General features: G+C 40.5%; 1 protein-coding gene across 1 annotated transcript in view; it reads right to left on the bottom strand.

Annotated features, from left to right (window-relative positions):
- ODAD2 (outer dynein arm docking complex subunit 2) overlaps window positions 1-13,851 on the bottom strand; it is a 215,893-nt gene that overhangs the window by 160,993 nt on the left and 41,049 nt on the right. Inside the window, exon 10 of the mRNA XM_082259693.1 lies at window positions 5,709-5,856. Within this exon, the coding sequence (XP_082115819.1) occupies window positions 5,709-5,856 (148 nt within the window). The remainder of the gene's footprint in view (window positions 1-5,708; window positions 5,857-13,851) is intronic.

Raw genomic sequence — 13,851 nt, forward strand, 5'->3', positions numbered from 1 at the left:
CTGACACTTCCTGTGACGAAACTACATATCCCACAATCCCAGGGTCCCACAGTCTAGCACTGGTAAAGGTGCAGTAATTAGATCTGATACAGACACAAGCAGGCAGAGCATTCATAGCGAGATGACCATGCTGGATTAGATGTGTTTCTATCACATTAGAAATCCCACATTTGTGACAAAACACAGAGGAATTGGCAAGGCATGCTTTAGATGCTGCATAATCTAGAACAGGGGTGTCAAAGTCAATTTAATTGCGGGCCGCTTCAGCTTTATGATTGCTCTCAAAGGGCTAGTTGTATCTGTAAAACTAGATGTCCAGAGCACCCCCCCCATCAGATATCGAGTCCCCCCCCCACTGTCAGAGGTCAGGAGTCCCCCACCATACCTTACATTACAGTGCACCCCCTTATATTGTGCTGCAATCAGGAAGAAGCTAGGGGTGGAGCTGGGAAGCAGAAAGTGCAGGGTCTGGAGGAGGACCAGACTGACTGGAGTCAGCTGCTGGGGTCTGCTGAATGCTGAGACCAGGGGAAGATGGGGACAAGGGGGTGCTGTAGATGCACAGAGAGTTGAAGGATATTTAGGAGGATTTATGTCCTCCTCTGACTGCAGAGTTGGGGAGGGGGGGGGGGCAGAGACAAGCCTCACTGCACCTGCACAAAGAAGCACAGGACCTGGAGGAGGAGTTCTGTCCTCCTTTCTGCTGCTGACTGCTGGGACAAGGTGGGGACAGAAACAAGGGGATTACCGCAGCTGCAAGAGAGCTGTAAGGGCCACATGAAATGGCCTGGAGGGCTGGATTCAGCCCCCCGGCCTTGTGTTTGACACCTGTGATCTAGAACAAGAAGTTGCCTGTCCCTTTAGTGAGTAGAGACAAGCTAGGTGAATGAATACATGGACATAGGGGAATCACTCAGCCATGAGACTACAAACTGCAGCAGCAATGTGTGAACCTATTATCCACTTACCGCAAATCGACATAGCCCACATCGGCTGCAATAAGTGGCTGTAAAGGGGTGATGCCTGCAGCTAGAGGCATCATCCCGGTACGATGTTTAGAGCCCGCGGTCAGCTTTCAGGCGGTAATGACCGATGCGGCTCAGGAGCCGCTCGATCGTTATGTTCAGGGGTTTTAAGTAATTTTCTAGCAAAAAATACTGATTTTAACTTGCACACAACATGTGTCAGAATTGGCTCGGTCCTTAAGTGGTTATTAGAGGTTACGGCAAACAACATAGAAATATAACTACAATAATACCTAGCTAAAATAATAAAAACATTTGAAAATGAACAATGCCTTTAAGGGGTAGGTGGACGGTAAGTATAAGCTCAGTGTAAAGATCAGTGCTAACAAATAGCCCGAGTAGATTCAGATTTTACTTGTTATCAGTTAGATTGTGACAAATGAAAGATTATCTTTATTTCTGTGATACAGATCAGTGCTCTTTGAATTTTAGCTCTTGATAAACACGGTCTATTATATCTTTCTGTGTTCATCATTCTGCTTCCCTGACTCTGGGCTGTATTTTTTGTGGTATTTTAATGAGTGCTGCTAGCAATGTCAAAACAAAGTGTGAGCAGAAGAAAATGTAAATTAGGATATGTTCTTTTCCAACTTTCCAGTTCTTCCAAGTCATAAAAATGTAATACATCAATTTATATTAATGTTTTCACAGAAATCCAAACTCAAATAAAACCTCCTACAATTCTGGATACATGTAAAAATTATCACTTGCTCCTTTACACTTATTGGTAGAAAAACCCAATAAAGTCTAAAATGTATTTTTCACTACCAATTCCCTAAATGAAATTTAAATTAAATCCAAATTCCAATATTAAATATGTTCGTCATTGACACAGACATCCTTTTGAATTAGCCATTATCTTTAAATAAAGAACAGTACAGCTGGTCCTTTGTATTTAAAGCAAACTGCAACATTTGTAATTTTTAGATATGCATCTAAAAGTGATTAGCTTCATGTACATAAACGTATCAATGTGTGGAAATGTTTTAAACATTTTTGTATCTTGAATAGTATGTAATTATATACTGTATGTACATGGGAGTGACCATATTTGCTCACATTTGCTAACATTTTCAGCCTATGCTTCCTTGGTGCCGAGCTGATTCTTTTTTATCACTACAATCCTACCAGAAAGGATAAAAAAGGATTGGAGATAGACTTCCTGTAGTGTCTAATGTTGTGAAACATCCACAATGTACTTGTTAGATATTTACATAGTTGGTATGTTTGAATAAAGAGGACACGCAGCCACACAGTGAAGTTGGATTAAAAGCATTTTAGTCTTAAACTGCATAAGGGGTTCTTTACTGTTAGAGCAATAAGGACGTGGAATTCCCTTCCACATTTGGTGGTGTCATCTGGGAATGTAGATAAATCCATACAACTTTTAGATGTGCTTCTTAGCAAACACAATGTACAGGGATATGGAAAATGGTAGTGACACAAACACAAACACACATGCGCACACTCAGGTTTAGCTGACACCGACATCCTATAGCTAAGGATATCTAAGGCCAAAAATGTACAATTATATATTGTTTCTTTGTTGTCTTTCAATTATTTCCAGCCTACTCCTATTAACCACTTCCCGCAAATTGACGTAGCTCTACGTCAGCTGCAAGAAGTGGTTGTACTGGGGTGATGCTTGCAGCTAGAGGCATCATCCCAGTACCATTTTTTAGAGCCAGTGGTCGGCTTTCAGGTGGTAACGGCCGATGCGGGAGCTGCTCGGTCATTACCCCAGCAAGCGGGAGGGGACGCCCCCCCCCTGCCGCCTTCCGTGGCTCTGCCCGGGTCTCCCGCAACCAGCCGGCACCTCTGCCGGCTGGTTGGAGTCCTGAACAAAGCCAGATTTGGCTTTGATCGGGTCTCCGATGATGTAACCCGGAAGCGGCATCCACGACGTCACGTCCGGGTTACTCGGTGGCTAAAGGCGCTGACTTTAAAAAGTGACAGTATTCAAAAAAGCAGTTTTCAGCATTTTGAATACATTGAAGTGCAGTGGAGGGGTCTAGAGTCTTTTAGACCCCCGACCCCTCCATAAAGAGTACCTGTCACTGCCTATTGCTGTCACAAGGGGATGTTTACATTGCTTGAGACAGCAATTAAAGTGATCAGATTTTTTTTTAAAAAACTGTGCTAAAATACTAAAATGAAATAAAATAAATAGGAAAAAAAAAATGTTAAAGTGCCTCCGTCGCTGTGAGCTCCCGCATGAAAGAAAATGTATATAGAAGGCACGCCCGTAAATGAAATCGCTGTTCAAACCACACAACTGAGGTATCGTCGCGATCGCCAGAGCGAGAGCAATAATTAAAAAAAAAGAGCTACTCTGTAACTCTAAGCTGGTAATAATTAAAACATTTTAAAACATCGACTATGGAGATTTCTATCGACCGTAGTCTGTCGCTATTACGCGGGTGTGCACAATTTTAAATGGTAACATGTTAGGTATCTATTTACTCAGCGTGACATCATCTTTCACAATATAAACAAAAATGGGCTAACTTTACTGATTTGTTTTTTTTAAAATACAGTGAAATTTATTTTTTCCCAAAAAATGGCGTTTGAAAGACCGCTGCACAAATACCGCATGACAAAAAATATTGCAACGACCGCCATTGTATTCTCCAGAGTCTTTGCTAAAAATATATATATAATGTTTGGGGGTTCTAAGTAATTTTCTAGAAAAAAAATACTGATTTAACTTGTAAACAACATCTGTCAGAAATGGGCTCGGTCCAGAAGTGGTTCATCTGAACAATTTTAAAGTTTGTAAACTTACTTTGTGAAGATCCACATACATTTACTTATACATTACATTTACTTATCCACATACATTTACTTCCTTGAATTCTGTGACACGTAGTCGCTATGCCCTGAGAGTAGGCACTGCTGTGTCACACATTTCACAGAGCCTGCCTTCTGAACTACAGAGGTGCTGAGAGAAGGAGTTTCAGGAGGCGGAGTCAGGACAGGATTCACTGTTTGCAGACAGCAAGGTACCATGGGATATGTAGTGCTTAGAAAAGGAAAGTAAACAGCAGAGGAAAAGCCGAAGAGCATGCAGGAAATCCAGGAAGTTGTGAAAAGCAATGGCCAGCAGTCAGCCAGAACTCACAACATGAAAATAAATTTTAAGTTTACAGTTTATTGGATTGTCAAATATAACCATTGTCTGCATTGTTATTACAATTCTAATTGATAAAGTGAAAGTGTATGCTGTAACCATAGATTTCCTTTAAGGTGTATGTAAACCCTAACAATAAACTGCTCTTATTTACTCTCTTTTCTTCTGTTTAATATACAACGAGAAGTGTTTTACTATTTATTTGTTGGATAAGTGCAAAAAAAACCCCCCCAAAAAAACATTTGCTTGTGCCAGAAATACAATCTCCTGTGTCCTTCGCACCTTTTTGTGTTATCCTTGAATAAGGAAGGCTGGCAACTCAGATGCTCTTAAATTAAAGTACTTTATTTGTTACATGGGTACACAGGTACAGCCTATATATTGACGCGTTTCGGCTATAGAGCTTTTATCAAAGCTCTATAGCCGAAAACGTGTCAGCATATAGCCTGTACCTGTGTACCCATGTAACAAATAGAGTACTTTTATTTCGGAGCATCCGAGTTGCCAGCTGTCTTGAATCAAGAATTTTACCTATAGGACCTTAACGCCCTGGCTAGAGCACCGGATTACAGCTCATGGGCTTCTACATTAGCAGTAGAGCAGGGGTAACAATTTTTTTCTCTTCTTGTGTTATCTTAAAGAGTTTAATTAGCCCTCCTAGTTATACTCTAGGACTACAGCATAACTAGTCTCTGTATTATAACATAGGATGGGGGGGGGGGGGTTTGAATATTTTTGCAAAAGACAACTGGGTAGGGCTGACACCTCTAAGTCCACAAAAATGGCATGTGTTTTAAGCCTACAACATGATGTAGTAGCTTAAAGTGGAGTTCCACCCTATTTTTATACTTACCTCCATCTTCTCGCTCCGGGTCACCTGAAAAAGAAATGGATAATCGCATATTTTTTTTTTTTTTAAAATACTTACCTTACTTCCTTCTTCCTCGGCCGCGGCCCGTCGTCACTTCCTGGCTCTGCAATGATTCCTGGGAGCTGAACGTCATAGCTCCCAGGAATCATTGCGCCTGCACCGGCCCCAACGTCAGTTCCGGGTCGCGCGCGTCATCCCCTTCTAAACAGCTTCTGGGCATGCCCAGAAGCTGTAGAGGGTTGACGCGCGCGACCCGGAAGTGACGTCGGGGCCGGCGCAGAGCATCGTGGGACCAAAGAAGGCGGAAGAAGACGCCGAAGGGGATCTCGCTGGCTTCAAGCTGCCCACATCTGAGATGGCAGCGCTGGACAAGACGTTTGCAAGGTAAGTATTTGTCCTAACAGGTAAGTGCAACCCGGGACAGATCAGAGGCTAGCCATTGTGGAATGCACTAGCCCTGACTGTCCCGGGGGTATTAAAAAAAAAAAAAAAAAATCCAGGGTGGAACTCCGCTTTAATGCATTTCTGGCAAATCAATAGGTATTTTTTTCCTATGTGCAGGGTCTTTACATTGATAAAACATGGCAAATTGTGCATGCATTGCAGAAATGCAATATTCGGTACAGCAGATTTTAGTACAGCAGATTGTTTTTCTTGACATAAACTTTAACATAAGAGTTACCTTTAAATATTTCACCAGTTTCTGGATTTGCCAGTACTCTGATGGCAGATCAGTGCTACCCTCCTGACGCCGTTCCGGCTGCTCCTCGTCTTCTTCACTCTCTGTAGAACTTTCGCTAAAGTCCTCAGACTTGGCCCCAGGAGTTTTACTAAAGATCAAAGATATAAGTCTATATTTAGAATCCTATATACTGTACATTTTTTTCAGAAGAAATAGTTACATAGCAGAGCAGCTACATTCTGGTATAAATCTTGCTGGAGACCTTCTCAAACATTTCATATTGCTGGTTTGACAGGGAAGTAATGAAAAGTGTTGTAATGTTAAACCAATACACTTGACTAGACATGAGGTTTTAGGGGGAGAAGGCAAGCTATTAGTCTGGTGTCAAGATAACAAGTATATTTCTCATTGGGACAGACGCCCTCTGTGTTTTCCTAAAACAGAGACAGATGTACCTGTCAGGCAGTTATCGTTTACAATTTTTTTCATAAATCTTTCAGTTAACCTTCACTCCAAGTCAAATGTATTGAGTTTTATTAGTCGTATTTCCAGTTCTAATACTAAAACATTCATTATGATAAGAAAACAAAATGCATTTTGTATTGACCCCATTAAAGGACACTGATATGTTTGGCTGAATTAAGTGTGCCTGTCATTAGAAAATATTAAATAAACTGGCAGTATGATATAATAAGATATGGTGCCTATATATATATATATATATATATATATATATATATATATATATGGATCTTGGGTTTGCTAAGAGAACTCCAGCATGCCTCAGGAACCCCCAAGCTCAGAAAGCATATTGCATACAAATGGTAGTTTTTTTCCGAGTTGGTCCTTAAGCCTAGTACACACTGCGTTTTTTTTTGTTCAACCCAGCGGGCTGAACGGAAAAAAAAACTGACAGCTCAGATCGGAGTGGCTGTTTAACAACCCGATGTTAGCACAGCAATCTCCCGTGCTGTTCTATTGTGTTCTCACAGGGGGAAAACCCAGATAACCCCACCCCCCCTCCACCCATCAGAACGCTCCAGTCAGCGCTCGCAGCCATTGGCTGGGAGCGCTGATCAAGAACGGTCTGGCAGACCTTTTTCCATCATGACCCTTCAGCAGAAGCCAGCCAAATAGAAACTGGCCGATACCAGCTGACATTTGGCCCACGTGTACGGGGCTTTAAGAGACCCCCGTCAGGTCTCTAAAGATATAAAAGCATTAGCTCCCTGCAATAAAATACACATGTAAGTTTAAGGTTTCTATGGTAGAAAGCCCTTGTAGAAAGCCAACCCAGGGTTCCCCAGGGTGCGGAGTTTAAGCCACAGACTGCTTCCTCTCCAGGGTCCCTGATGGTGGGGAATAGACTTGCAGCAAACCGGAACCAGGTCATGCCCTGCTGACAATGTGGAGACCACTCACATGTGCAGAATACAAATGGCAGGAGACAGAAAAGGATCCAAGAAACAAGCTGAAGTCAGGGTCGGCAACAGGCAAGTGAAAACAGTAGACAAAGCTGGGGTCGTTACATGGGTAGTCAGGCGCAGACTACAATTAATACAAGCCAAACCAGGAGTGCAGAGAAACTCGGAAGGCGCTCCCTAGGCTGCACTGAGCATGTCTTTATACACTAATACCTTGGTTTGTGAGTAACACGGTATAAGAGCATTTTGCAAGACCAGACAATTTTTTAAAAAAATTTGACCTGATATGCGAGCGCTGTCTTGATATACGAGCAGTAGTTTTAATGTAAAAAAAATAATTACACTCACAATGTGAAGGTGCTCATCCATGTAAAGCCACTGGTGTATATGTACAGTCAAGCAGCTGGTGTACAGTATACAGTACTGTATGTGGCCAGAGATCTAAGGGCGCTGGTGGCTCCCAGTGCTTCCTGGAGAACTCGGAGACACTCGGAGCACCCAGGAGGGTCAACAGTTTCCAAGTGTCTCCGAGTTCTCCAGGAAGCACTGGGAGCCACCAGCGCCCCCAGACCTCTGGCTACATATAGTACTGTATATTGTGCACCAGGGGGTTTACTGTACATATACATCAGCGGCTTTACTGTATTGTATACAAAAGCGTACTTATATGGATTAACACCAGACTCCTTAACATTGTGAGTGTAATTCTTCTTTTTTTTTTTACATTAAAACTATGATCCTTTTTTTTTTTTTTTTTTTCACCACAGAGGTACTGTACAGTATTCTTACCATTAATATGAGCTACAGTACTGTATTTTGAAGTGCAGTTAATTCTTTTTTTTTTTTACAGTACACTTTATACTGTAGTTTGTATTGCCGTAATCATTTTTATATGAATAAATGGTTGTGGAACGAATCATCTGAGTTTCCATTATTTCTTATGGGGAAATTCACTTTGATATACAAGTGCTTTGGATTGCAAGCACATTTCTGGAACGAGTTAACCAAGGTTAACCAAGGTATTACTGTATAGGTAAGCAGACTGGGAGGCAGGCCAGGAAGTGATAGAAGGGAAAAGGTTATAATTCCACAGTAGTGCAGGTGACGCCCATAGGTGAACACAGAAGCTAGCAGTACATGAGAATGGATCACAGAGCTAGCAGAACCACTGCAGCAAGGAGGTAAGAACTTCACAAACAGAAAACGGCAGGATAGACCGTGACATTAAGTATATGCATCCAGTTTCCTGCTCAATTCCAGCTCTGCAACCTCCGTAAGTCTCTTTGGCATTCAACATTTCCAGAGGTATTGTATGCCTGTGTTCCTCATTCAGGGTCAATGTTGCTCTCTCTGACCCCTACATCACTACAGGCCTCAGCAGTCGCTTCTCGGCCTTTTGGCTAAGATCAAGTGTAGTATCTGTTCTTATCAGTTGGTATGGACCTTAGCTAGTACCGGTATGACCAAAACCCAGAGCGCCTGGAGGTACTGAGGTATGGGGAGTAGGTCATCCGGGAAAGCATGTAGGGTCCGCCGCCTTCTGATTTGACATTTATGCACTGTCAACTAAAAACGGTAATGAATGCTGAGCAAGAGAGAGAAAAATCGGAGGATATTTCGTCCGATTTCCGTCAAGTGTGTACGGGCCTTTAGGGGGGCTGAATAATTTTGCATGCCCAATTTTTCAGTTTTTTATTTGTTAAAAAAGTTTGAAATATCCAATAAATTTTGTTCCACTTCATGATTCTGTCCCACTTGTTGTTGATTGTTCACAAAAAATGACAGTTTTATATCTTTATGTTTGAAGCCTGAAATGTGGCAAAAGGTCGAAAAGTTCAAGGGGGCCGAAAACTTTCGCAAGGCACTGTATACATATATATATGTGTGAAACGCTCAGCATAAATGAGTACATCCCAACAGATTTGTCAGAAAACCTTTACTTTCCTTTCAGAATCAACATTTTCTATGGGACACTATACTACAAAATACTCACACGAATACAAAATACCCACAAAATACACAAATACGAGCCATTGATTGCAACCAAGATTTGTTAATTTGCACACATAAAAAAGTTTTTTTCCCCAACAAATTCATTCAAGATCATGTTGCAAAAATGAATACACGGAGACAAATAACAACAAAGAGCAGAGCCGCTCAGGTGTCAGTTCAATGGGTGGTGCTGGTCAGATCCGCCGTCCAAGCTATGAAGAATCCAAAAAAGTAGACCGCACTCAGGAAAGTAAATGAAAACAATCAAAACTCCTTTATTCTTCTTCGGTGCAGCAGACAGACAGTACAATGCACATAACAGACGTGCCGGGTTAACGCGTTTCACAAATTAAATCGCTTACTCATAACCATACACTTTGTATGGTTATGAGTAAGCGATTTAATTCGCGAAACGCGTTAACCCGGCACGTCTGTTATGTGCATTGTACTGTCTGTCTGCTGCACCGAAGAAGAATAAAGGAGTTTTGATTGTTTTCATTTACTTTCCTGAGTGCGGTCTACTTTTTTGGATTCTGCAAAAATGAATACACCCCAGTGAAAATCTTAGGAGCAAATTTAAATTTTAGACAATAAAATCCTAATTAACGACAATTCAACTACAGGTGAATCTAATTATTCATTAATTAGGTGTCCAGCAGACATTTGATTATAAAAGGGCGTTACTTAACAAAGAAAACCCCTCCCATTTCATGCTACAAAGAATACAAAGAAAAATGCATGTTGCCTATAGTGAAACATGGTGGGGGCAGTGTCCTTCTGTGGGGCTGCATAAGTGCTTCTAGGGTCATGGAGCTGCATTTCATTGATGGTATCATGAATTTACGGATCTACTGCTCTATATTGAAAGAAATATGCTACCATCACTCTGTGCCCTTGGTCATCATGCACTTTTCCAACATGGCAATGATCCAAAACACACATCTAAGGCCACTGCTGCATTTCTGATGTAGAACATGGTAAAAGTGATGCAGTGGCCAAGTATGTCTGCTGATCTGAACCCAATTGAACATTTATGGGGAATTCTGAAGAGACAAGTTGAGCATTGCTCTCCATCCAGCATCCAGGCTCTAAAAGAGGTTGTTCTTGAAGAAAAAGATAGATGTTGCAATATGTCGCCAACTTGTTCATTCCATGCCTAGAAGACTTGGTGCCGTTCTTACAAATCATGGAGGTCATATAAAATTCTAGTAGTTTTTGTTGTGGGGTGTATTCATTTTTGCATCAACTAATTTAAGTAAAAATGAAGATTTTGTTATCTAAGTTAAATAATTAACTTTACTTTCATGTAATGAGCTAAATAAATGTTCTATAAAATTCAGTTTTGTTAAAATTTTGGAAATTGTTCTTGTGTTCATTGAGATATTGATTAATATCTTACTTAGTGGTGTACTCATTTATGCTGAGCACTGTATATATACGTGTGCATCCAGAAAGTATTCACATTTTGTTATGTTACAGCCTTATTCCAAAATTGGATAAATTATTTATTTTCCTTTAAAATTCTACAAACAATAAATACCCCATAATGACAACATGAAAGAAGTTTGTTTGAAATCTTTGCAAATTTATTAAAAATAAAAAAAAATAAAAAAATCACATGTACATAAGTATTCAGAGCCTTTGACATGACATTCAAAATTGAGCTCAGGTGCATCGTGTTTCCACTGATCATCTTTGAGATGTTTTTACAACTTGATTGGAGTCCACCTGTGGTAAATTTAGTTGATTGGACATGATTTGGAAAGGCACACACCTGCATATAAGGCCCCACAGTTACCAGTGCATGTCAGAGCACAAACCAATTCATGAAGTCCAAGGATTTGTCTGTAGACCTCCAAGACAGGATTGTATCGAGGCACAGATCTGGGGAAGGGAACAGAAACATTTCTGCAGCATTGAAGGTCCCAATGAGCACAGTGGCCTCCATTATCCGTAAATGTGGTGACCAAGAACCCGATGGTCACTCTGACAGAGCCCCAGCATTTCTCTGTGGAGAGAGGAGAACCTTCTAGAAGAACAACCATTTCTGCAGCACTCCACCAATCAGGCCTATATGGTAGAGTTGCCAGATGGAAGTCACTCCTCAGTAAAAGGCACATGACAGCCTGCTTGGAGTTTGCCAAAAGGCACCTGAAACAAAATTCTCTGGTCTGATGAAACAAAGATTGAACTCTTTGGCCTGAATGGCAAGCGTCATATCAGGAGAAAACCAGGCACCGCTTGTCAACCTTGCCAATACCATCCCTTCAGTGAAGCATGGTGGTGGCAGCATCATGCTGTGGGGATGTTTTTCAGTGGCAGGAACTGGGAGACTAGTCAGGATTGAGGGAAAGTTGAATTCAGCAATGTACATAGACATCTTTGATGAAAACCTGCTCCAGAGCGCTCTGGACCTCAGGCTGGGGTGAAGGTTCATCTTCCAACAGGACAACAACCCTAAGCACACAGCCAAGATAACAAAGGAGGGGCTATGGGACAACTCTGTGAATGTCCTTGAGTGGCCCAGCCAGAGCCCAGACTTGAACCTGATTGAACATCTTAGGAGAGATCTGAAAATGGCTGTGCACTGAAGCTCCCCATCCAACCTGGTAGAACTAGAGAGGTCTTGCAAAAAAGAATGGGGGCAACTGCCCAAAAATAGGTGTGCCAAGCTTGTAGCGTCATACTCAAAAATACTTGAGGTTGTATTTGGTGCCAAAGGTGCTTCAACAAAGTATTGAGCAAAGGCTGTGATACTTATGTACATGTGATTTTTTTTTCTCATTTTTCGGGCTTACTACCATAGAAAACTGACATGTAATGTGTATTTGATTGCAGGGAGCTAATGCTTTTATATCTTTAGAGACCTGATGGGGTCTCTTTAAAGCCCCATATACACGGACCAAATATCACCCGGTATCGGTCAGTTTCTGTTGGTGCCAAAGGTGCTTCAACAAAGTATTGAGCAAAGGCTGTGAATACTTATGTACATGTGATTTTATTTTTGTTTTTTATTGTTAATAAATTTGAAAAGATTTCAAACAAACTTCTTTCACGTTGTTATTATAGGGTATTGTTTGTAGATTTTTGAAGAAAATAAATGAAAATAAATGAATTTAATCCACTTTGGAAAAAGGTTGTAACATAACAAAATGTGGAAAAAGTGAAGTAATGTGAATACTTTCCGAGTGCACTGTATATATATAGATCTTATTATCCCAGCAGTTGTATAAGAAAATGCCTACTGGTATTTTAATTTATATAATCAGTCTAGCACTCTATAGTATATTTGATTATACAAGTTATAATACTGAGACAACAATTGATTGTCCATTTCCAAAATGCTTTATTAATCACAACAAATCATTCATAAAAAGCCAGCATGCCTTCACATTCCTTGAACAATTATTTTCCAGGATTGGATTACAGAAAGTGATTGAAATCTCGGTACGTCTCAAAGTGAAATTAGATAGAAAAATAATTACGTGAATACCTAGATGTGGGAGATGTACCATCACGAATATCACATCTGTTCTGAATTATCTTTTAACAAGAGTGAATCTTTGTTACCAATAATATGAATATTCTTTTTTTTTTTCCTTTTTAAATCTTCCCCAACTTAAAAATTCCAAATTTAAATGAGAGGGAGGAGGAGGCGTATGCCTGAAGAAATTAAACAAATCACAGGCAGCCGCTCATTATCTGTTCAATTTATAACCATCTGTTTTTGCTCCACATCAATCAAAGTTAATCTTTGGGCAATGATCATGCCATTTTTTAAGTCTAGTCTTGAGTGCTAGACATATTACAGTTCATAAGGACAACTCAACTCAATGGCTGCATCCAACGCCTATGAAATACCAGACCAGATGGCAGCATCCCATTTATTCTGTACAAATAGTTTAAAGCAGGCCTTGCTGTAAAATGCAAGGTCTGCTCTGCATTGCCCAGGATCCAGAGAAGATCAGTGTGATGTCATCTTTGCGTAGATGTCACAAGCAGAAGATGGAGGGAGAAGTAAGCATAAACCCTAACTTTTTTCTTCATAAGTACATTTTACATCTACTAAGGGGAAAGGTGCCCAGGCAGTGTAAGCAGACCTTACATTTCCTGCAAGGTTTTCTTTGAGTCTTTTATCTGTAAATATTAAAGTGTTTTAAAACAAAATATATGACTACCTTTTATTTGCATCCTCTCACCAATCTCACTGTAACCTTCCAGACTTTTTTTATATTTCTTTCAGAAGCATTTAGAAATACTTGTAGAACCTGGCAGCATGTTCTTCTTGCTGTTAGCCGGGTGTGCATGCTTTTGCATGCAGACACCCAGTGCTCCTGAAGTCCACTGTTGTCAGCCTGTAACATCACAGGCAGCTAAAGACCCACCCAAGGTCTCAGATTGACAGCAGCGTCTGTGGGAAGTACTAATATCAACACGTAAGAATATAGCAAAGCAACATATGGAGGTAAGTTTAAACTTGTACATGTACAGTGGGGAAAATATTCGATCCCCTGCAGATTTTGTAAGTTTTCACACTTACAAAGAAAAGAAATGAAGAGTCTATATTTTTTTTTATCATAGGTGTATTTAAAATGATAGAGACAGAATATCAACCATAAATCCAGAACAAACACATGATATAAATGTTATAAATTGAGTTGCAGTTCAGTGAGTAAAAATAGGTATTTGATCCCTCTACCAACAAACAATTATTCTCGCTCCCAAAG

This window comes from Pelophylax lessonae (assembly GCF_965119305.1).
Source record: "Pelophylax lessonae genome assembly, chromosome: 5".
In the NCBI taxonomy this organism is placed as follows: Eukaryota; Metazoa; Chordata; class Amphibia; order Anura; family Ranidae; genus Pelophylax; species Pelophylax lessonae.